Raw genomic sequence first — 20,594 nt, forward strand, 5'->3', positions numbered from 1 at the left:
TTTCAATGAACCATGGGAGAGCGTTATACAGAAAACTTACGAAGGGCAATTGAGTACGGGCTAAGTATATAAGACAGTTGAGTACGGGCTATGTATATGCAGAGGCTATATTATATGTATATTTTCTAATCTGTCATTCTAAACGTTGCTCACATTTTCCTGGACATATGCTAGTCTACATATGTGTGAAGCAATCAAGTGTAAGACGAGTAACATTTAACATTTTTAGTCCACATGGGTCTCAAGAAGCACAATAGAGGTCTGTTTTCCTCATTAATCTGCATTTTATTTCTTCATTTCACTGCAACACGATATTGCATCTTAAATCCTCTGTCGCCCACCCGATCGCTCCCCCCCCCCCCCTCTCTCTCTCTCTCTCTCTCTCTCTCTCTCTCTCCCCTCTCTATCTCTCTCCCTCTCCCTCTCTCTGTTAATTTACCTGTCTGCACGGAGACTTTAGCCCAGCAGTACTGTACAACTCCAAATGGCCGACCGAAGAGTGGGCTTCTGTCTGAGCGATAAAAAGAGGAAAAGAATGAACCTGTCGGCCTTTGCCGAGCTTTGTAGGTGAGTCAAGCCAATACCACGAAAATAATTCTGATGCGATTGATAACAATAGTTCCTGAATAAATAATCCAAATAAGTATCATTCTTAAAAAAACTTTTACATCTGCTGCTTGAGCAAAGCATCATCAAATACCTAAAATTTCTGATATTTACAATTAGCAATTTCCAATTTCCAATTTGGTTTTATAATATTAAGCAATGTCAACTGAAGTTTTCACTAATCATTTTGTCTCTCTCTCTCCCCTCGTCCTCTTAATCAGACACCGCGGTATTGAAGTGGTTGAGGTGAGTCTTATTCTGAGTTTTACTTGCTACATGATGTCCATTGTAAAGCAGGTAAATCCATCTCATTTTATTAATAGATAAACGAGGGAAAGTTTGGTTTAGATGCAGTCTACTGCCCACAATCATGCACATATGTCATGCATTCGCAAAACACACAGAGGTGCCTACACGTGCAATATGCACACACGAACACACACACACACACACACACACACACACACAGAACGTTACTTTCCTTGTACGATCATCTGAGATTCTCAGCTTTGAATGAGATATGGCCTGTTGATGCGGCTTCTTTCTTCTCTCATTTGTACACTCTCCGCTTTAACAGAGTCCTATGGTCTCCATCCCAGTTTCATCTTTATATATTCAATTATTTTAGTTAAAAGGCACAATACACAATAATCAACATATCAGCAACTGCAGTCAGTGCACAGTGCCAGATATAGCTTGACAGCTCATTTTCACCTGTGGTCCCTGGGCAGTTCATGTGCAGATGTACGGCTGCAATGATTTAAAAATAATGCAATAAGAAAATGCTAGCATAAAATGACACTATACTACCATATCCATAATATGGGGGTACATTAAGAAGAGGGCACAGTCAATTGCATCAGGTATTATGGCAACGGCACTGAGTTACTTGGTCAGATTTTGAGCGTTGTCCTCTTTTCATCTTCCCGTCGGGAGCAGGTGGCTGTCTCACCGGCCATTTCTGTCACTTCCACCTGGGAGCCCCTGTCCAGCACGCACGCTCTGACATCACTATAAGAATAGCAGCACTTGTCCTACTAGGGGAACACAGCTTGATTCTGCCTCTAACTATTCAAGTTTGGAATACAACAACAAAAACGTCTTTAACCTTGTGTCAGATTGGGGGGATAAAATTCCTCTAGAGTGCAGATGAATGTGAACCATACAAATAGGTTTGACGGGGGAGACAGGGAGACATGTCATCCCCAGTGTTTTCGTTTTAATTAATTGCTGGACTAGCTAGTACGCTTGTGATACTTGACGTCTGACTGTGTGAGAATAGGTAGTGTCTCCCTGAAAGCTGAAATGAAACCTACATTTACAATGTGAACAGAAGTGCATGACAGTGGTGCTCTAGAGTGGTTATTCCAGCTTTCGATGTGCAATTGGGCCCTAGCAGCTTCTAGATAGGGAAAAACTCAGACAGAAAGGGAACAGCCATAGCTGTAACATAACTTCTTAACTTCATTCTGCTGTAGATTGACCTGAGTCAACCAATGGCATCCCAGGGCCCCTTTGATGTCATCATTCACAAGCTGTCTGACGTCATCGTGGAAGCTGAGCATGATAGCCAATCGCAGAGTCTCCTCTCCAACTTTCAGGTATGTCCTGCTCACTGATTTGACAGCACTGAGCAGGATAGATGGCCTCACGTTTTCACTTGAGTGTGCACATCTAGAAGTGACATGATTTGGCCAATCAGAGCAAAATGTTCTGCTTGCACTCACACAAGTGAAGTTGGTGCATCCTCTCTATTATATTGTAGCATGACCCATTATATTAAAGCCATTTTATATAGTGCAGGGTCTGAATGCACATGCTATGGTAATGCCTACTTCGATTATATGTCGAATTTTACATATGATCTATTTTAAATAGATCCTCCAAGAGACAAGCTTTGAAAATTAACATAGAATACAATGATATGGTGCAGTGGGTTATGGTGCATTAGATTATTTTGCACAATGTATCTATATCAGTTAGATGTGTTAATTTATGTATCCTTGCTCATGATGCTTCAAAACCATAATTCAATCTGATGTATACTGTGTTTGTTTTAGGAGTACGTGTCTGCCCATCCTCTCACAGTCATGCTGGACCCTTTGCCAGCAATGATACAACTACTGGATCGTTTTGCGTCCTACCGCATCATGAACAAGCTGCAAAATTCTTTGAGAGGTGCATATTTCTCTCTCTCCCTCTCTCTCTTTCAATTCAATTCAAGTTGCTTTTTATCAGCATGAAATACAAATGTAATTATTGCCAAAGCATACATATAAATATCAGACAGTCCTCTTTCTCTCTTTCGCTCTATCAATAGTTTAACAATGTTTGTTCCCCTCTCTTCAGACAGGGGTATCTGCAGCCCTCCTTACCTGGAGATCAATACCAGTGACCAGCTGGAAATCAGGGAGGCAGTGGAGAGGAAGCAGCTCACTTATCCTTTGAGTCAGTGAGAGTAACCAATCACACTTCACATTTCATTAGTAACCAAACACACCGCTCTGCATTCACATTTCACTATTAACCAATCACACCGCACTCCAATCACTGAATCAAATCCTTCCTAGGACACCTGAAAGTCTAGTGCCAGCACTGCTAGAAACATTTATTTTTTGTCACCCCACATTCATGCTTCAGTGTATGCAGTTGTCACTGTGGCCTTTAGTCCAAGTTCACGCTGTGTTTCACATCGAGGTAATGGGCTTTAATCAGGAGTCACATTGGACTTTGGCTTGATAAGTACTCTGTCCTCAGAAGTTTTTTCTGTTTTCTTTTTACCTCCATCACTGATCTTCCCTGCATGTTCTTCCACAGTCTGCAAAACCAGAGTGGCCCATGGTTTGCGTTCCCATGAGGTGAGTGACGTTATCTCTCAGTCTGTGGCGATGTTGCTGCGTGCTCCAACAAACCCCTGGCCTGTCTAGTCTGTGGGTTTGTTTACTCATTAATAACAGTGTCCCTGTGATCACGGTTTCATCATGCAAGGCCTTCTGAGTGGGTCTACATTGTATCTTTGAAGATATATTTTATATTCAGTCTAGAGATATTGCCAAGCTGTGTAGCAGCTCTGACCATGTCTCCTCCCTCTCTCTTTCTAGAGCTCTTTCTCAGTAATTGAACCATAGAGGTCTCTGATCTTATTTTTCTAGCACTCTTTCTCAATAATAGAACCATAGAGGTATCCGGTCTATAATAGTGTCCCCTCGCTCTCTCCATAGATCAGGTCTCTAACAATGTGCCTTCTCTCTCTTTCTTTCTCTGTAGATCTAGTCTATAATAATGCCCCTTTCTCTTCATAGATGATGCTGGTCTATAAGAATGTCCTTCTTTTCTCTCTCTACAGATCTGGGCTGTAAGAATGTCTTTCTCTCTCTCTCTCTCTCTCTCTCTCCATAGATCTGGTCTGTAATAATGTTCCTTCTGTCCCCATGGATCTGGTTTATAATAATGTCCCTTCTCTCTCTCCGTAGATGTCTCTAATCTTCTGTCCCGCGGGGCTGAAGGACGCCCAGCCCCCCTGCGTACTGCAGAGCTTTGTGAACCACGGCGCGGTGCTGCACAAGGTTTTCGTGGTGGGGGAGGCGCACTTCACCGTAGAGAGACCCTCGCTCAAGAACTTCCCTCTGGGTCCCTGTGGTCAGTGGCAGCCAGTTACATCTCTCCCCTACAGAAATGCACTAGTATTCAAATATCTGTATTTGGAAGGGTTTCATTTTTCAAATTCACTGACCCAATACAGATGATTGCTATCTGAAATATTTTGAATACTTTCTTGTATTAGAATTATTTGGATACATTTGAAATGCATTTTGAATATAAGAGTTGCATTTACAAGAATTACTAAATGCCTCAATCAAATACTATGGCCAAGACTTTAGCTTAGTGGGAGCAAAGTTTTGTTATATCCATAAATAAGTGATAGGAAAAAGTTAATTATTTTATCAAACTTAGGACATTACCTATTTTCCTTAAAAGGCACTGCTGTCTAATTTTGGAAAATATCAATTGGATAAATGTATGCTTATTTGGATTAAATCTAAAGTTAATTTATGGTTGTGTAAATATCAGATATTGTGTTGGTTGTTACTCTACTTTAAATTTCAATTGCTTTCACATTAATGGAATGCTTTGTGTGCAGAAATGGTTTTATAATTGGTATTATCCCATTCCCAGTGTTCCTCTTTTTTCGAGTGTTATGTTCAATCAGCTATATGTTGCCTCTCGTTTGTTTTGTGGCAGACAGGAAGACAATCTTCTTCAACAGCCACGAGGTGTCCAAGCCAGAGTCCTGCTCCCACCTGACTGCTGTGAGTGAGAGCTCCTGACCCCTGACCCCTGACCCCCAGCCTTTGTCCACTGACTTATCACACCTAACACTGTCAGACTATGAGTCCCTGCCAGTGAGCAGTTAAAATTTTTAATAACATTGCTGCAACATGGTTTTGAGGCTGTTATGAGCAAGCTGTCACCAGGCATGCCTTCCACCACTGCTGCTTTAGATAAGAAGTCTGAGCATTCTTTGGCGGGAGAACTGAATTTATTCAATATTGAACATGAAAATGACGGGCACACTGAAGGGAATCAGCAGCAATGAACATTGAATCATACTCTGGAATTAATTCATGTGATTGGGAACCACAGTGATCCTCACTGAGGGAATTCTGAGACACATGCTGTTGATAGCACCTGGCCCACTGATCTTCGGCCTTGATGTCCTCAGAGTTATATCTCACACTTTTCCCCCCACAGCTAGACAAGAAGACACCCCGGCTGCCCCCCCCTAGCCAAGACGTGATGGTTGCCTTGGTGAAGGAGCTCCGGGCGGAGCTGGGCATGGCGCTATTCGGGGTGGACGCCATCGTCAACATCCACACGCGTACCCTCACCATCATCGACATCAACATCTTCCCTGGTCCGTTTGCCTTCCTGTGCTTCTACTCGACTCTTATTATGTCTTGTTCACCTATGCTTATGTTTTGAGCCTTGTGTTCCTCTACTGGTTCATCTGCGTGAGTTCTTGGAGGGTGAAAGTACAGTAGGTTTTCCAGTTCTCTAAGCCATCAACCCTCTCCGATGAGGGAGATTCTGGTTGGTTGAGGTTAGGTCAGTAAAGCTGATGATTGGTTTAAGGTTTAAAATGGGTACGCTGATGGGCAAAGGACCCATAGACCATGTGGTTCTCCCTCTCCAAGTCCAATGTACCCCGGCTTGTGCTAGTGTTACCCTCTCAAATTAACTGAAGGCAGCCCAAAGTCCAAAAGGTCATTTCCTGTTTAACATGAGAGTGAGTCAGCGTAATGTGCAGAGGAACATGCATATGATGCTATCAGAATTAGCTATTAACTAATAAGATCTTGCGTGTAGCTCCCCAGCTCAAAGTGTGCTCTTGCTTGTCCTCTCTTCTCCCAGGGTATGAGGGAGTTCCACAGTTCTTCTCCTCCCTCCTAAGTCACATTGAAGCCGTCCTGAAGCAGAGGGACCGTCCTGCCCTGGAGACCCCACCACCTCCCTGACCCCCCCATCTGTCGGCTGAGAAGCATGTCCGCATGTACACACAAGGCTTCAGTGTCCACGTTGTGAAATATCCAGTACTTGCCACACCTACTGATCAACAACGGGTAGCTAACCAGTCTGGGGTCATCTCCTACAGCAGGGGTGTCCAGTCTTATCTGAAAATGGCCCGTGTCGGTGCAGGTTTTTGTTTCAGCCCAGCTCTACGACAGCTGATTCTACTCATCAAGGTCTTTTTTGAAGACTATAATTAGTTAATTAGTTGAATCGTGTGTCATAGTGCTAGGCTGAAACCAAAACCTGCACCCACACCAATCCTTTTCAGACAAGACTGGACTGGACCCTGATCTAGAATCTCAAAAGGCACTGGTGTCTCCTGCATGGCTGGAGCACAGATCTGTCTGGTAAGGTCAGAGGTCAAACAGCTGGACCCTTTAGAAATCACCTTTCGATCCTAATAAGCTGTATATAAAAACATAAATAGGTCTCCTGCCTTGCTGAGGGAAAAACCATCTGATTTATTTATCTTTCATGACATTTGTAGGATTACTACATACTACATACTACAGAACGTGTCTGAACAGACAGGCAGGGACGAGCAGGTTTGTTTTAACTGTGCTGTTTATTGATTGACAGGTAAAAATAGCGAAGAACAGGGGGTTTCCAACACAATCCTGAGAACCCACCATGTAAGCTGGCTTTTGTTCCTGCCATAATCACAACTTTGAATAGCATTCAGCTGTTAACTGTCCTTAATTAGACACCTAATGTCTACTGGAGGATAATTTACCCTTTAAAGGTTGCAGTATGCCAGAAATAGCCATAACAAAGCAATCTCAAATGTCATATCCCAGGACTTTTAATCAGTCACATCTACAAGTGCACTCATTTTCTGTAATGGTGAACTCACTTGGGTCCTAATTACTGAAAGTGTGGCCACCTAGTCACTGAAACTATTTAGTTTAATGACAGACAAAGTGTCAGTGTGCTAAATCTGCACATGCTGGAAAGATTAAAGAACAAAATGGTGTTACAACCGAAACATGTCGTTCAGCCATTTTAATCAAATGATATTGGCTGAGACAAAAGCCAGCAAACAGGGTGGGCTTCCAGGAACAATTTTAAAACCATGGGCATAGAAGACATAGCAGGCACAAATGCAGGACTTTGATTGGCCAGTGAAAACTCCCGTTATCCATCGGTCAGGCATTGCAGCCTCTTTGTCACATCTAGCTTTAACCTTTGACCTCTGTCTCCCTGAGGAAAACATTTTTTTAAACAGGTATATGGACTACTTGTCCAATAAAGCGCATTGGTTGCTTCTAAGTGAATCTCCAGCAAGTGGTCTACTTGTAGAACATAATGTATTTTCAGAAGGCAGTATTTAATTAAAAAATTTCAAATTCACAAAACTGGTAGGGAGTCAATTTGTGGTAATACACCTTTTAAATGTTTTACATTCTTCAGTAATTCAGTTTTATTAGACTTAACAATTATTACGTTTTAAGGTGGTTTAACCAAAGAGAAAATGTATTGCTGCAATAGTGATCACATTCCAGGAAATATATATTTATATAATGTATGTATTGTAAAAAATAAATAATAATAATACTAATATCCTAAATTTGTATTATTCCAGCATTTCCTTCCCTGTAATTAACCACTTATCAAAATATATTTATAGATGCATCTATTTTGTCTAATATTTCTATATGTTCTACATATGAAGAGTATATAGGTTATATAGCTTGTATATGTTCCAAAAAGAGTGTTGTTTGAGTGTATAGTATTTCCTTTAGGAAGATAGAAACCTCAACCAGCTCCCAGCTGCAGAACAGTGGACTGACAATACCCTGATCCACCACAGAGGGGCACTTTTGTCAAACATTTCTCTCTCTCATTACACTTTGGTTACAGTGATTCTCATGTGCTGTCTGTTAAAAGCCAAAAGTGCGCACAGGATGCAAGACAACTGAATATTATTGATTAATTAATGATAAACACCCGATACATTACAAAAGTTTGAAAAGCAATAGATAAATGATGGCTGTATCATTTCCCTTCTTTGTCTTGGCTTTGACTTGCTGGTAGTAGGTAAAGTCCAGCACAAAGTGGAGAAAGAAGTAGAGTCATTCACCTTAATTGTGGTGGTCATTCATACAGGACAATAATACACCTCTCATTACAACACTGGTCTCTAAAAGTGTCCCACTTTTTGTGCACAATGCAGAGCTCCAGTGCAGCTCTAGCTGGAAGGAACTTCACATAAGGTTTGGTCTGATTGCAGTGGTATTATTGTATGGGCTGTAGAATGTCCCACAATGCCCCTGGTGAGACTCTAGTTCTTCATAACAGTCTGAGTAACAGTGCTTGAGCCAGAGACTAGACAGTCCTCTAGTGCTATTCTACTCTCAGTAAATTTCACATATTACAATACCATTATTATAATAACAGTCACAATAATAGTAATTGATAATGATATTTAGCAAGCGTGGATGCAAAACATTTTTTTTTCTGCAGGAACTTCCATCCCATTACACTGAATAATGATCTCAAACAAAGAGAAGCTTAAGCATGTGCAGTAAAGAGCAGGTGGTGCTTGGATTTTTGTGTCTGGTCTCTATGAATACATTATGCTGATACTGATCTGCTTTATTTAATTTGGTCGTGTCATGCTGGAGTTTCTCTGATGCTTGTTGAAAAGCGTCTTGGCACACCACTACTGTAAGTTTATGGTCGTTTTAAAAAGTCATTGCTTGTTTGCCGTTGAGAACACACGGTCGGGAGAACCAACCACTCATCTCTGGCTGTGCTTAAAATTCACTCTGCTCTTCTTGGTACCCCTGTAAACCAGCATTCACAGAGTCAGTGGAAGTGGGATGGAAGCTGACGCCCTGCCTACTGGAGTTGAATGTCTTGTTTACTTAAGCATCTTTGCCATTAGAAGACAAGAGACAATATCCAACCAGCATGAGAGACAGACACACATAAGGTTGGCATGGTTGTAAAGGATAGGGAAAATGGGTATGTTGAGAAGCTTGTGTGTGTGTGTGTGTGTGTGTGCTTGTGTTTGCGTGTGTGTGTGTATGTGTGTGTGTTTCTGCATGTGCTTATTTTGCCTCTACACTTCAGCATGTGTGTATGATTGTATCTGACGCTTGGCAGAAAAGGTGCACAGTACTATGTGTTTCCCAGGTGATGAAATCCACTTTTATTCCTCTGCTAACTTCATGTTTTGCAATAACGTCCCATTCTGAGATTTTGCAGTGCTTTACTCTGGTAAACTACAGTTGGTGAACATTTTCACAAGTACAGTACAGCCATTTAAGTGTAATAGATCTTTGAGTCTGGGTGCATATACAGTATATTGGCAGTAATAGAACAGTATATATATATACAGCGGAGCATGTGTAAGAGTGTGTTGTATGTGGTGCATGAATAAGTTAACCTCAGTGATTATTGACAGGTCCCTCAGCACTAGTCTTAGATGGCTATGGTGCACTGGATTTTTTGTTTACTTACAGCTAAGAGGGCTTGAGCTCATCCAATTAAGCCTGTGGATTGATTGAATTACATTAACAAAGTTTGAGTGAAAAGCTTCTTGCTCCCTGAGGACCAGTGCTTAAGGACACAGTTGCTAACATGTTTGTCAGTGTTTTCCCAGGTGTATCCATGTTCTTCTGTGTTTATCAGTGGATTATTTTCATATACCAGTGTTTTTCCGTGCTGAATGGTGGTTTTTGGTGTTTATCAGTGTTTATCAATGTTTTCAGTGTTTATAGTGTTTTTTGGTGTTTATCAGTGTTTTTCAGTGTTTATCAGTGTTTATCAGTGTTCTGGAGTATGTGTTGTGTGCTGCCTGTCCCAGTCATCACTCAGCCTCTGCGCAGCTCCTGCAGCTCCGCAGCCACTCTGCGCAGCCCGGCCTCGATCTCCAGCAGCTCCTGTGGACCACAGAGTGGTTGAGTCACATAAGGAAGAGGCTCAATGACAAAATGAGACCTCTACAGAGTTTAAGACCCAACTTCTACAGTTAAATGATAGTGAATAGTACCTAATGGATAGCCCATAACTTGTTAAATGTACTCCAAAACAAAGTGGTGTTCACAAAACCCCTGCAATCTCTGTAGAATTTATGGAAATTGAACAAATCATAATTATATTGCAAATATGTGGGGTTTTTTTCTTGAAAATATAATTAAATATATTTCACAGCATACAAGTATATGAAATGTGAGAATACTAATAATTTCAGTATTTGCATATATATTATAACTGCTGCAATATCATGATAGTATATTTTAATTCAATATATTTTCAGTCTATTCCATCATCCTAAAGGCGAGTGTGACATTGCAATAATATCGGTAGTCAAAGGTGAACTGGGAAACAGACAGGCTTTAACGAGGCATCAGACACTGACCTTTCTGTCTGCCTTCTCTTCATGTTCCTCCTCTTCCTCCTCTAGATCTTTCTCTGTGCTGTGGCCGTGGCTGTGAAAGAGCTCTCTGTCGAACTGATGGGTAGCTTCATCAGAGGCCTTCTCCATCACGCGCTTCTTCTGTGGCTCTCTCTCCTCCTCGGTCTTCTTCTTCTCCTCCTTCTTCAGCTCCTCCAGCTCTCTCTCCCTCTCTTTCATGACCTCTCTCTCTCGTGCCCTCTCTCGCTCATGCTCTTTCACGTGCTTCAGCGCTCTCATCAGCTCTTCCAGCTTTTCTTCTGCTTGACTCCTCTTCTTTTTAACCTCCATCTCTTCAAGTAGTTCTTCCAGCTTCCTCTCTCGATTTTTCTCATCTTCCAAAAACTGTAGTTCATTCTTGCCTTCCTCACTCCATTTTTCACTCCCTTTTTTCTTTTCGGCCTCCCCCACCTCTTCTTCCATCTTGCTCCTTTTCTTTTTCAGGTCTTCTAATAACTCCTCTTCCTCCTTCTCATGACTCCTTTTCTCAGTTCCTCTCTTTCTAATTTCCTCCTCAAGCAATTCCTCCAGCTCCTCCTCTTTCCTTGTCTTACTCCTTTTCTTTTTCAGGTCTTCCAGTAACTCCTCTAACTCCTGCCTGTGACTCCTTTTATCAGTACCTCTCTTTCTAATTTCCTCCTCAAGCAACTCCTCTAGCTCCTCCTCCTCAGTCTTACTCCTCTTTTTCAAATCTTCCAGTAACTCCTCTACCTCCTCCCCATGACTTCTTTTCTCAGTCCCTCTCTTTCTAATTTCCTCCTCAAGCAACTTCTCCAGCTCCTCCTCCTTCTCAGTCTTACTGCTTCTCTTTTTCAGGTCTTCCAGTAGCCCCTCTACCTCCTCCCCATGACTCCTTTTCTCAGTACCTCTCTTTCTAATTTCCTCCTCAAGCAACTCCTCCAGCTCCTTCTCCTTCTCAGTTTTGCTCCTTCTCTTTTTCAGGTCTTCCAGTAGCTCCCCTACCTCCTCCCCATGACTTCTTTTCTCAGTCCCTCTCTTTCTAATTTCCTCCTCAAGCAACTCCTCCAGCTCCTCCTCCTTCTCAGTCTTACTGCTTCTCTTTTTCAGGTCTTCCAGTAGCTCCTCTACCTCCTCCCCATGACTTCTTTTCTCAGTCCCTCTCTTTCTAATTTCCTCCTCAAGCAACTCCTCCAGCTCCTCCTCCTTCTCAGTCTTACTGCTTCTCTTTTTCAGATCTTCCAGTAGCTCCTCTTCCTCCTCCCCATGACTCCTTTTCTCAGTACCTCTCTTTCTAATTTCCTCCTCAAGCAACTCCTCCAGCTCCTCCTCCTTCTCAGTTTTGCTCCTTCTCTTTTTCAGGTCTTCTAGTAACTCCTCTAACTCCTTCCCATGACTCCTTTTCTCAGTCCCTCTCTTTCTAATTTCCTCCTCAAGCAACTCCTCCAGCTTCTCCTCCTTCTCAGTCTTACTGCTTCTCTTTTTCAGGTCTTCCAGTAGCTCCTCTACCTCCTCCCCATGACTCCTTTTCTCAGCCCCTCTCTTCCTAATTTCCTCTTCAAGCAACTCTTCCAACTCCTCCTTCTCAGTCTTGCTCCTACTCTTTTTCAGGTCTTCCAGTAACTTCTCTACCTCCTCCCTGTCACTTTTTTCATTCCCCCTCTTATTTTTGGCCTCCTCCAACTCTTCTTCTTTCTTGGTCTCACTCTTTTTCTTTTTCAGGTCCACCAGCAACTCCTCTACCTCCTTGTCACTTCTTTTTTCACTCCCTCTCTTTTTTAACTCCTCCTCAAGCAGCTCTTCCAACTCTCTATCCTCCTCATCCTCCCTTTTCCTTACCTCCAGTCTGTGCTCCTCTATCACTTCCTCCTCCTGGTCCCCTTGCTCCAGATTATTTTCCCCCGTCACCTCAGTCTTGGTGTACACAGACTCTTCTTCCTCACCCCCTTCACTCTCTCCCTCCATTTTGTTTTTCTCATGATCAATGTTGTTCTCTCTCTGGTATTCCTTCTCTTTTTCTTTCTCTGAAACCCAAAAGAACAAGGGAAGTTCATTTGTATAGCGGTAACTCTCTGTGTATGTGGGTAGTCTGCAATAGGAAGATGAAGCAAGAACAAAAATAAGAATATTCAGCCTGAAGTGCCAGATGTGCCATATGTCTCAGCCATTACTGAAACTATTCACAAGTTGCAGTTGTAAATGGAGTTGGTCATTCCACTGCACTCACACAGTGGAATAACTGCTAAAATAAGTAAAGTAGTGGTTTTCACTAGGTCACATCAGTCCAGTGCATGGTAGAATAGTGGGTGAGAGCATTGCCAGTACAATAACCTAGTACAACCTAACCTCTTTCCGGGTCCTGCTTGCATTAATACTACATGCAGTTGTGAGTCTTCGTTTTAGTACTTTCTGGTCAAATTCACATACATTATGGTTGTGGAAGGCGGTGGCAGTCCCATGGGTACCACGTAGCAAAGATACTTGTTTAGTCCAGTTAAATGTACAAAGGAGTATGCCCATGTGTGTATTGCTACTTACCATCAGTTACCCACAATTTCTAGGGATTATTCACCATATTAAGTCACATTATTCCAGAAAAGGCTATGCAGGCCATGAAGAATAAAAGTCCCATGTTCACACTGTGCTTACTTTGCAAAATATTACATACAAGGTTTTTAAAAAAATACTGGTCAAATTAAAGACTGAGGTAAATCAATAGGCTCATAATTGGTGAAAGTGTGGACACCTAGCCACTTAAAATAACTATTTGGTAGATAACGAATTCAAAGGCAAATCAAATGATGAAGAGACAAGCCTGTGTTTTGTTCATATGTTTCAGGAAAAAAATTATGAAAGAACGTGCGTTCAGCATCCTTTATTGAGCGAGAGATTGGCTGTAACAAAAAGCAGCATACACAGGGGTCCCCCAGGACCGAGTTTGGAAACCACTGCAGTAGAGAGTAAGTGCTAAAGCAATAACTGACTGCGTTTGCTGTACATACAGAGCAGGGCAAGAGTAAGACTGCTGTACGCACCATTCTGGGCCAGCTCCTGCAGCTCTCTCAACAAACCCTGGTGTCTCTGTGCAGCATCCAATGTCTCACCTGCCAAAACACGACAACACAACACAACGCAACAAAACACAACACAACACAACACAACGCAACAAAACACAACAAAACACAGAACACAAACTGCGTTACGCGCTTCCAAGACGAGCAGCAACAAAACTCAATACACAAAGTGTGCGACGCACTTCCAAGATGGGCAACTATATTCAGTCTCCCCTCAACACACCTGTTATGATGCAAAGTACAAATCTACAAAGTATACAAAATTAATTATTACACCAGACCGTTTTTCAGTAGAATATTTGTCCAGACAATGCACTTGTGTCACATACAAGCATACGTGCATAATGTGCACTCACATACAGGGAGAGGGAAAGACAGAGACAGAAAGAGACAGAAAGATAGAAAGAGTGAGTGTGTAAAATGAAGGGGCACTACCTGACTGCAGTTTGGTGGCACAGGCAACCTGCAAATTGTCACTGTCACCGTTCAGAGACCCTGATGGCACCTCCATCACACAGTCAGTAACCTTCACACATAAACATAAGAGTTAGCCCACACGCCCACACACCACACACGCAAACAAACACAGGTACACACATGCACACAGTCAACATTAACAGGCTTAATAGCATAAGGATTAATCATGTATTTTCTTTACAATACTTCCACATCTGCAGCATCCACAAACAGCAACACAACAGACTTGGAAACATGCAAAGAAACAGACACACATGCGCACATATATACACACACACACACACACACACACACACAAAACCCTGGGCACTGACCTTCTCATCTTTAATTGGGGACAAGGGAAGGCACCCCACTGGGGAAAAGAGAGAGACCGATGTAATTTTAGTGTATTCTCAGCACACCTGTACTAATTCTCCGTCACTGAAGGTTAAGTTGGTAACTGAGCACACATTAGATGATTGATAGTAGCATTTCACTCGTCGAAGCCACAGCTTAAAGAAGCGTAAACCCTCTGCTTTTATTTGGCCTGCAGTCCCCACAGATTTAGTTCAGCAATTCATTTTCTACTCTCAACAGCGACAGCAATTCACTCCACCCCTGGCCGGTGTTAAAAATGCCCTTTTCTTAATCAGCACTAACCTTCTGGAAGAGTGACACAGCAGTGGAGCATTTGAGATATTGCTTGTGTGTGACATTTTTATGTATTAACTGCAATCAGTGTTCACCCGGAGGCTGCGAGCTGCACCGGCGTGGCCTTATCCAAGGCACCACGCTCAAATCGGCAGTCCCGCTTTACTGGCTTGGCTGCCCACGCAAAACTCGCAGTTACAGCCCGATGGGTACACAGGGAGTCAGCACTGCCAAGCCTGATGAGCACACGCCAGCTCAACACTGTGCCATGTCTGAGCCCTGACCCTCAAAGGAAATATTTTTACCGCCACTTGCGTTTTGTCATTCAAGACACTTTGTATTACGTCAAAAGGATTAAAATACTCAGGAGGACATGTTCGCTTTGGTCTCAACACATGGCCCTTAAGTTCCTGTGCAGACTGCACTCCGCACTCGCAGACACTGTTCTCCATTTACTGCCATTATAACGTGCGTCTTCCCTGCTTCTCTCCATCTTCGCCTAACTACAACATCTCTCTCAACTATCAATCTGTCCTCTTCTTCCACTCTTACAAACCTTTTGTGGGGGGTCAATCTAGAATCCTCCATGTCCTCCACTTGTATTTATTTTATTTTATTTTTTGGTTCTGCTCTGCATTTCAGATTTTTGAAGAATTCATCCCTCTCTGACTCTGATGTTCTACGTAGCTCCTTATCCAGGAACTGGGTATTCTCTGCTTTGTAGTACTACAGTCCTTGATTTCCTAGACACCCTGCTGCTCAATGTCAACAATGTCCTTGTTAATGAATGCAGAATTATGCCACCACGCTCGTCGTTCTCGCTTTCCCTCTCGCTTTGATGCTTTTCTGTTGCCAAGCTCCCTCTACTGACTCCCCATCTGCATCCCAAATTCACTTCAGCGCCCCTGTTCTTCTTTTTTGCCCTTAATTATTCCACCCCTTTTTGCCTCGAGTCTGTCTGTCCATTGTACAAGCCCAATATACCCAGATGTTCATCTTCTGGTAGATTAATATGTTCATTTTCACCTAAGTCTTGTACAAGGTTTAGCCATCTTCTAATGTACTATAATAAATGTGGAGAAGCCAAACAGATACTTCCTTGACAATAGTTATGCTATTCTATTATATTCTAGATTTTCATTTCCCTCTCGTCCTGTTGCTAAAAAAAAACAGTCAGCATAAGAACTATAGAGTTTTGTTCCTTTTCCCCCAAGAGACGCACTTCCTTACACATGACCTCTGCACTCCCCCTACTCTTCCCTTTATCTCACATTAATGTCTTACTAAATGACTAAGAGACTTGGAATTAAGTCCTTCTATGAACCCATTTCCCATCACAGAACTTGCTTGTGAACTAGATTGTTATCTGAATGATATTCAATTTCTAGGTACCCATGATATTTTCCCCAAACAGCAAATATTGCTCTGTCAAAACACATAGCTACACTACACAGTGATTCAGCATCCAATGATATATAATAGTTGTATTAGCAGGCAATAAATGGTGCCATTAGTATTAACAACAACAATCATCATCATTATGACAGCCATTATGACAATGGCTAATATGTTTTATACTGTATATCACTATATTACACCCACTTATTTATGCATGTATGTTACTTAGACTAGCAATATCCACAGTGCACTTCCTCCTCCAGGCCGATTTTAAATGCATGATAAAATGTAGCCTATGCTATGAAAAACGTCAAACAAATTATATAACAACATCGTAAAATACAATTAAACTATACCACCATTATATTACCCGTATCGACATATCCATATAAATGAAATTCAACGAATAACATTTCAGAATGTTCACTCCAAAAGCCAACAAACAGCATTTTGCTAAGGAGGAAAATGCGAGAGATTGGAGAGAGTAATGAAGCATTCCTATTACAACCGCGAACCGTCCAACGAAAACAGTTGGACAGCTACCCTCATTCCCCGTTATCACCTGCGCGCATGGGTGTTCGAGCAAGCGTAGCCTGGTGATCCGTGAGCCCGTATGCATGTGCGCGGTCGCTGGCTAAACACAAGACCCGGGCTATGTCCCACATGTGTGGAAGTCCAAATTACTATACTCACAGTGAGCACGTTTTTTAAAATAATTTTACATTATACTGACCGTGGGAAACAGTCGGACGCCGTCAGTTACATAACAACGTTTATCATCCTTGAACCTTAAAGGCACCATCTCCTCAGCTTTCTGCGATGTTTATCATTCTCTTAGCGGTATTAGCCCTCGCCTCTATCGACATTCCACCCTTGTTTCAGAAGGACAATCGATCGTTTTGCTGTTGGAATCTCTCTTATCTTCCTTAATCGAGCGAGCAAACGACCTTCAAGTACTTAACGGTTTGTCCACAATCTGCGAAGTGCCCATCTTAAAATAGCCTACTCAGTGAGATATACTCAATATATTACAAGATACAAGCATACATACTGAAATTATAGAGTAATGCCTTCTATTTAGTAACGAATAAACCGTGGTAATATAGCAACAAAGACCGGTCATTTGTTTATTATAGACAAGAACCTAGTTTTCACCAAAACCCTGCCAGAAAGATAACAGAATGTATGGGCTAAACGGCAGTTTTAAAATAAATTCAAAAAATTAATTTCACCTTGACCATCTTACCTGCGCCTAGACCACAGAGCAACGTGATAAAAGCATACACCATTTTATGGATGTCGAATTAATCCGTCGCGTGGTCAGCAAGCATGGGGTTTGTCTCCTCAAGCCTCCTTGCGTTCAGCTGAGACGGGTCAGGAGAGCAGTGTGGCTGTCTGTCGCTGTCCGATCTGGGCAGGTGATGCGGGGGTAGACGATGCGCCAGTCAGGTTTCCCCTTAGAGATACGCACAAACAGGGGTGAGCATATGCAGCGCCGCTGGAACGAGTCCAGCACCTTCTGCAGTCACTGAGCGCGGTCCTTTGCACGACCGAAGTTCTCAGCACGTGCGGACGGATTTAAATTTCGCCACTTTTTCTTTACTTTCAGTGCGAATCTGATGCCAGTGTGAGTCGGGCTTTATTTATTCGTTTAAATGAGGGGGTGTGATATCAGGAGGAGGCGCTCTTCAAAGCTGTTTTTCCAGTCCCTGTATAATGTGCCAATGTGTAGGCTGGAGAGGGCGAATTCGGAGCGCATGACCCGAACAAGCGCACAGAACTGGAGTTCTGTAACAGACGTCCAGACCTTTGTTTCCATGACAGCCGGTGTCTCTCGCATCATATTATATAACTAGTACGCATGCCAATCAGCTACAGTGCAGTGGACGATACAAGGCGACTCAATTCCATAGTTGATAAACTGTTTAAAGCAGACCCTTTTGTAATGATAACGTTGGTCTTCAACAGAATTTACAGTTTATCAATTTTTATCAGTCTTTTTTGTCTTACATGCCAGGGAATTAATTCAAAGGCAAAATATGGAATAATAAAACCACTTTGACAAGGGAATAAAACAGATAATTTAGGCGATATGCATATAATCAGTGATGCTGTACACAAAGCCTGAATTTATAGAAGACATGAATTACAACATTATAAAGAGTTCAATCTATTGTCACGATAAAGAACATTATTTCTCTGGCTGTCAAAAGCCGCTTAATTGCATGCCATTTATTTAATCGAGCATTTAAAAATGTCAACAACACAATCACATCATTTTGTCTAGCTGCAGTAGCTAGGCCTACGTTACGTTTTAAAGAAGTACCCTAGCATACATGATTACACTCAAGTAGATTATATGAGAATATACTTACAAATAAACGTGGTGGTTGCACTGGCGATTTCTATAATGTCTATTTAATACCGCGAAGTCTAAAAACTGATGAAATAAAGACCTACTTATGGATAATACAGCATAAACGATTTTAAAAAAATACAAGAAGGCTAAAGATGAAAGTAAATTTTTTTTTTAATTAGTCACTCTCTGTGAAGCAAAATAAGTTATCTTTCTCTTCTCTCCTTGCCTCTCTATCTCGATCATCTATGCAAGCATTTATATACCTCTGGTGTATAAGGGAGGGATAGGGAGGCCACTTTGCATATTTGCGAGATATCTATGATTACGTCATAGTTTTAAAAGTTACAATTACTATAGGCCACAATTACATGCATGCTCTTGCAAATTACATGGATCAATGAAAAAGTACATACATTTTACATTAAAGGTACACTCTTGTCAATTAAATTATAAATACCATTTTTCATTTTCTTTTGTGGACTTAGAAGAGATACATTAATCAGAGATACATTAAACTTGTTTTCAAAAAGTACAGAAATTGGTATTTTAATCTGAAGATGAAAGAAAATAATTTTCCAAGACACAAAATCATTGAGCAAAGAAAGAAAATAAATGTGTGTGCCAATTAATATTAATATTAATATATATTGTTATAAGCTCGTGCTGACAATTAATGCGCGGTCCCATCTAATCAGAATGGCATGTGGTGACTTGGTTCTGTTGTGTCCTCAAATGACCCCTCTGCTCCTCGGCGGAAGAGAACCTGACGTGACGAGTGACGGAATAAGGCCTCCAGCAGGCCGCGACTCTTGGGCACTGTTCATTATGCAACATTATTTTTGTTTGTTGCCATTATCGCTGAAAAGCAAACGGCCCCTGTGGGGGATGATAGAAGCCTTTGTTGCTCTTCCTTTATTCTTTCTGTAATGCCGGCAATGCGGCATATGGAAAATGGCTCCCTTTCCGTTGGCAGGAGACCAAGTAAAGGGGATATGCCACAGGGTGAAATTTCTCAGGAACAGGCCCAGTCAATCCGTAGGATCAATTCCACTTCAGTTCAGTCAATTAATTAAAGTTCAAATAATTAATTGAAAAAAAATCAAATAATTAATTGAACACCATGGGTATTTTTTTTATTTATTATTATTCATTAATTGAATTTCAATTAATTTTCTGAATGGGCTGAATTGAAATGGAAATGACCCTTGACCTGTATCCAACAAAGTGTCCAGGGTTAAATTCAACATATGGTCCAATAGGGTCACCCTTCCAACTGCCCTGCCTATAAAATTCCACCCATAATCTTTCATTTCTTATTACATGGTTTTAGGAAGGTTTTAGGAATCATGGTTTTAGGAAGGGCCTGTACTGCATCTTCACAATCACACACTATTGATCATCACAGACCAGTTATTTCTGGAGGGGTGCATCGCGTGCTACACTGCACAATAACACAATGTTCAGTGATGAAGTAAACCCTGAAAAGTTCTATGATTTAGGAGGGAGGCTTTGAACCCTAGGCCCGAACGGCTACATCTAAGCAGATTTCCCAGGTCCCTTCAGCAACACCAATGGCTGGCAAAGGTGACGGGAAAAGCTGGTTACGGAAAGATGATGAAGCCGTTGAACTACACGGTTAAGAACCACATGGGCTGGAAGTCAAGCAAGAAGACAGAAGAAACGGTCTGACCAATCCTGAGGAGCTGTGACTAAGCTTTGTGTCTCACTGAGGGATCGGTGGGAAGCTCAGATTTGCATTGGGCCTCTCCCAAATCTACAGCCACATAACGATGACTTGTCAGATAAATAGTTTGCCAAAATATTTGCTAACCAATTATTTTCCAGCAATTTTCTCCAATTTGTAATGGCTAATCGTATTCATAGGCCCCTGCCCATGGCTGCAAAGTCTTCTGTTAAAGGATAGGTTCACATGTTTTCAACCCTGTTGAAATATTGTTTCCAGTCATTTATAATCGTGTGCAGCACAACCTCAGATAGCTTTAGCACTGAGATGCCCCTCTGCTGCAGCTTCTCTGTGGGTTTAAACACATTCCAGGGGGGCAAGTAGTTAGGCCTTCAAAAACCATGATAACTCGGCATAAGAGCCCAAACACAGCGC

General features: G+C 41.8%; 2 protein-coding genes across 4 annotated transcripts; one reads left to right on the forward strand and one right to left on the reverse strand.

The window, feature by feature from the left end:
• The first annotated feature begins 414 nt into the window (after positions 1 to 414).
• LOC135237043 (inositol-tetrakisphosphate 1-kinase-like) lies at positions 415 to 7,374 on the forward strand. The gene is made up of 10 exons (XM_064303780.1): positions 415 to 567; positions 828 to 852; positions 2,085 to 2,207; positions 2,667 to 2,784; positions 2,956 to 3,054; positions 3,424 to 3,464; positions 4,080 to 4,245; positions 4,849 to 4,916; positions 5,359 to 5,521; positions 6,019 to 7,374. Exons 1-10 carry the CDS (start codon positions 485 to 487, stop codon positions 6,120 to 6,122), a joined length of 990 nt encoding a protein of 329 aa, XP_064159850.1. The 5' UTR covers positions 415 to 484; the 3' UTR covers positions 6,123 to 7,374.
• Positions 6,724 to 20,515, reverse strand: LOC135237027 (trichohyalin-like). 3 transcript variants are annotated; one of them, XM_064303751.1, is made up of 8 exons: positions 18,492 to 20,515; positions 17,363 to 17,572; positions 14,403 to 14,440; positions 14,047 to 14,137; positions 13,573 to 13,641; positions 12,281 to 12,561; positions 10,544 to 12,172; positions 6,724 to 10,064 (listed from the first exon to the last, which is right to left on the reverse strand). In XM_064303751.1, exons 2-8 carry the CDS (start codon positions 17,403 to 17,405, stop codon positions 9,996 to 9,998), a joined length of 2,220 nt encoding a protein of 739 aa, XP_064159821.1. In that variant the 5' UTR covers positions 17,406 to 17,572; positions 18,492 to 20,515; the 3' UTR covers positions 6,724 to 9,995. The 3 variants fall into 3 exon arrangements, with proteins under 3 accessions (XP_064159821.1, XP_064159819.1, XP_064159820.1); XM_064303749.1 differs by having other exon boundaries at positions 10,544 to 12,561; XM_064303750.1 differs by lacking the exon at positions 18,492 to 20,515 and having other exon boundaries at positions 10,544 to 12,561; positions 17,363 to 17,904.
• Positions 20,516 to 20,594: the final 79 nt, after the last annotated feature.

This window comes from Anguilla rostrata, chromosome 12 (assembly GCF_018555375.3).
Source record: "Anguilla rostrata isolate EN2019 chromosome 12, ASM1855537v3, whole genome shotgun sequence".
Lineage (NCBI taxonomy): Eukaryota > Metazoa > Chordata > Actinopteri > Anguilliformes > Anguillidae > Anguilla > Anguilla rostrata.

Excerpts from the sequence above, each read along its gene's own strand:
- LOC135237027 (XM_064303749.1), bottom strand. The coding sequence starts at position 17,405 with ATGGTGTATGCTTTTATCACGTTGCTCTGTGGTCTAGGCGCAG. Across the intron at positions 14,138-14,402 it reads CCCCAATTAAAGATGAGAAG|GTTACTGACTGTGTGATGGA; the intron begins GTCAGTGCCCAG and ends TTATGTGTGAAG. Across the intron at positions 12,562-13,572 it reads GCAGGAGCTGGCCCAGAATG|AGAAAGAAAAAGAGAAGGAA; the intron begins GTGCGTACAGCA and ends TTTGGGTTTCAG.
- LOC135237043 (XM_064303780.1), top strand. The coding sequence starts at position 485 with ATGGCCGACCGAAGAGTGGGCTTCTGTCTGAGCGATAAAAAGAGGAAA. Across the intron at positions 568-827 it reads GCCTTTGCCGAGCTTTGTAG|ACACCGCGGTATTGAAGTGG; the intron begins GTGAGTCAAGCC and ends CCTCTTAATCAG. Across the intron at positions 4,917-5,358 it reads CCTGCTCCCACCTGACTGCT|CTAGACAAGAAGACACCCCG; the intron begins GTGAGTGAGAGC and ends TTCCCCCCACAG.